The 2,770-nt window shown below is 43.6% G+C and overlaps 1 protein-coding gene across 3 annotated transcripts in view; it reads right to left on the bottom strand.

Annotated features, from left to right (window-relative positions):
* Positions 1-2,770, bottom strand: part of PIP5K1C (phosphatidylinositol-4-phosphate 5-kinase type 1 gamma) — a 103,042-nt gene that overhangs the window by 24,080 nt on the left and 76,192 nt on the right. For all 3 annotated transcript variants that reach the window (XM_019513265.1, XM_019513267.1, XM_019513266.1), the window contains exons 3-4: positions 969-1,061; positions 469-599 (exon numbers count right to left, since the gene is read on the bottom strand). In XM_019513265.1, the coding sequence (XP_019368810.1) occupies positions 469-599; positions 969-1,061 (224 nt within the window). The remainder of the gene's footprint in view (positions 1-468; positions 600-968; positions 1,062-2,770) is intronic.

Below are 2,770 nucleotides of genomic sequence, written 5' to 3'. Positions count from 1 at the left end.
CCCTCCAACCACTACCCTATGCTCTGTATCCATGTGGGCATGAATGACACAGCTTGGAGCAACCCCAGTTGGGTCATGAATGGCTACAGAGCTCTAAGAGCGGGGTTGGGGGCTGCAAGCTCTCCCTAGTCACAGGTCCAATCATGCAACAGCTGAAGATGTTGAGGGAATATGACCAGGAAGTGTACCAGGAATGAATCTCTTTCAGTGTCAAATGTGTTCTGTCTAAGGACAAATTACATATTATCTGATAGCAAGGAAAACAAAGCTGATAAAAATCTTCACAGCTAGTAAGTCCAGTATGTCCCATCTCCTAACCACAGCATTGCTGGTTTACTACTTTCCAGTAATGTGTTGGTAAGAAATAGTAGCATATTTTCAATACTCAAAGTGTCCATTTTCCTTTAGAACAGCATAAAGAAGGGAATAACTAATCCCTGAATTCTGTTTCTCTCCTGCATGCCTTACCTGGGGAAGAAAATACTCTCCACCACATAAAAATCTTGCATCAGGACATCTCTTTCAGGCTTGGAGCTCAGGTTCCCCACTGTGTATCCAATCCCTAGCTGGATGGCCCCTTTCAGAGTGGATGAAGTAGTCTGGAAGAAAGAAAGGAGCAGTCAGTGCACATTTTACTGTAGGTTATAGCAACAGGACTTCTAGATAAGTAACCGTCCAATTTCATAATTATGCCTATGCCTCTGGTACTGCTAAACAGATTTAACAGGCTTCTACACAGACTGCCTCAGTCTTCCGCACAGCATGACGACTGTACAATGCACATAAGCTACAAGGACAATATAACCCACTGGGAGCAAAATCTCATCTCTCTACTTTGCCAAGAGCAGACCCGAAATCTCCATGTCTTATAGTTTGTACAAGCTATTCTTAGGCCCCTGGCTCCCACCACTACTCCCAACACATTGCTTTTCTGTAGATGCTACTTTCTGAAAGTCAAGAAACTGAACCTTTTTGTAGGTGGTTTCGCCAGAAGCATCGACTCCACGATGACCTATCTTCTTCCCTTGGCCAGCCCCAGGCTGTCCTGATAACGATGGGCCCTAGGAAAGAGTAGGTTTTATGGTTAAACCAGTGGAGAAAAGCCACCCTAGCTGAAGGGAAGGTGTACACTAGCATAGGCAAGACCAAGTTGTCAGGTTATAAATGATGTAGTGATGTCTCCATCACTGTGTTAAGAGTCTACAAAGCACACAGATGTAACTGGCATCAGCAAGGCTAACTCATACCATCTGTTAATTATACATCCCTCAAGCCAGGAAGTACAATACAACACCCACTTGTGTGTGCGACACCCACAATAGGATTGTGCCATGTAGGTTAAGACAGTTGACTCGGGAGAGCTAGCTTTGTTTCCCAGCTATTAGACTCACCTATGTTATTTCACTGCCTCAGTTTCCCCATTTGTAAAGTTAACAGAGCTTTACTTCCCTGCCTCATGGGGATGACAGCATCAAATTTCATTAATCTGTGAGATACTCAAGTACCCTGGTCAAATACCAAGTCAGGTAGACACTCTATTCAAATAGGAAAGTCTCAGGCCACCACGGTTTTACAGCATTAAGCCCATGCTCTATACTCCAACTGAGAAATAAAAAGCAGCCAATGCAAATGAAGCACCAGTGCTGTTCACATAGAGATAATCCATTTAAGCAAGCTGCTGTTTACAATGATTCAGGGCCCAAGCCCACACAAGATGAACTGCCATAGCAGTTTCCTCCAGAAGTTTAGCAAAGGTCTGGAAAAAAGCAGTCCAGGTGCCAATACTCAAGGTGAGAAGCAATAATCTCCCCTGTTCTTTGCCCCAGCTATTCTACCACGACTAATTTAGATTGTCCAGTCTTTTCAAAGTCAGCCACAGTTCATTAATTGTATATCAAGCTACTTGTACATTGTCAAGTTTTAGGAAGTGTGCTTTGTAGCCCTATGTCTACAAACAGCTCTGGAGCATTTCTTCCTACCCACAACCCAAACAGATTGAGAAGAATAAGCATTGACCAACAGCATAGTGTACCACCACATATGTTTTGAGGGAGCAATACTGCTCAAGCATTCTTTTGTGTTAAACCTTTAATAAATCGAGAGGCCTGTTTTTAGACATTAATCTACATCCATCTGCAAAGACCCACAGCAGTTTGCCAAGGATGAACACTACACTGTTGGCACTGGGCTATGCTGCAGCACTTGATAATCTATCAGAACCAATGCCTATAGCTGGGACCATGCAATTCTGTTAAAACTGCAACAAAGCCTCACATTTCTGCTTCTATCAAGAGCTTGCAGATATTCCCATTCAACTGCAAAGCTGATAGAAATCATTCTGGACAGGACCCACTGGAGTGTCTATTTCCTTATAAAGAGACCTACTTTGTTTTCAGACAGCTCTACACTGCAACTTGAGTTACCTCCGACTCAGTACTCCAAATGAGTGCAGTTAACACTACTTCACCCTTCCTAGTATGAGCCTCAGAACCCACTAGACTCAGGCACCCAGCGTCAACAAGCACCAAACCTGTTACATTGCTCAAAGTTGGACCAAACAACATCTGCTTGAACAGTGGATCAGGGATGAACTTAAGGGAAGAGCTTTTGGATAGGAATTCTCCTACTAAAAATCCCTGCTGCCAGCTGTGAAGAATTCAGCTCCAAAAGGCAACAGTGACGCAGCAAACTGTAACCTACATGATGTGAAAGAGGACCAATCCCTGGGACCGATCCCCAATTACTTAGAATTTACAAACCACAGTCAGCT

This window comes from Gavialis gangeticus, unplaced genomic scaffold, assembly GCF_001723915.1.
Source record: "Gavialis gangeticus isolate Ggan-Ray unplaced genomic scaffold, GavGan_comp1, whole genome shotgun sequence".
Taxonomy (NCBI): Eukaryota; Metazoa; Chordata; order Crocodylia; family Gavialidae; genus Gavialis; species Gavialis gangeticus.
This window is presented reverse-complemented; position numbering and strand designations above follow the sequence as displayed.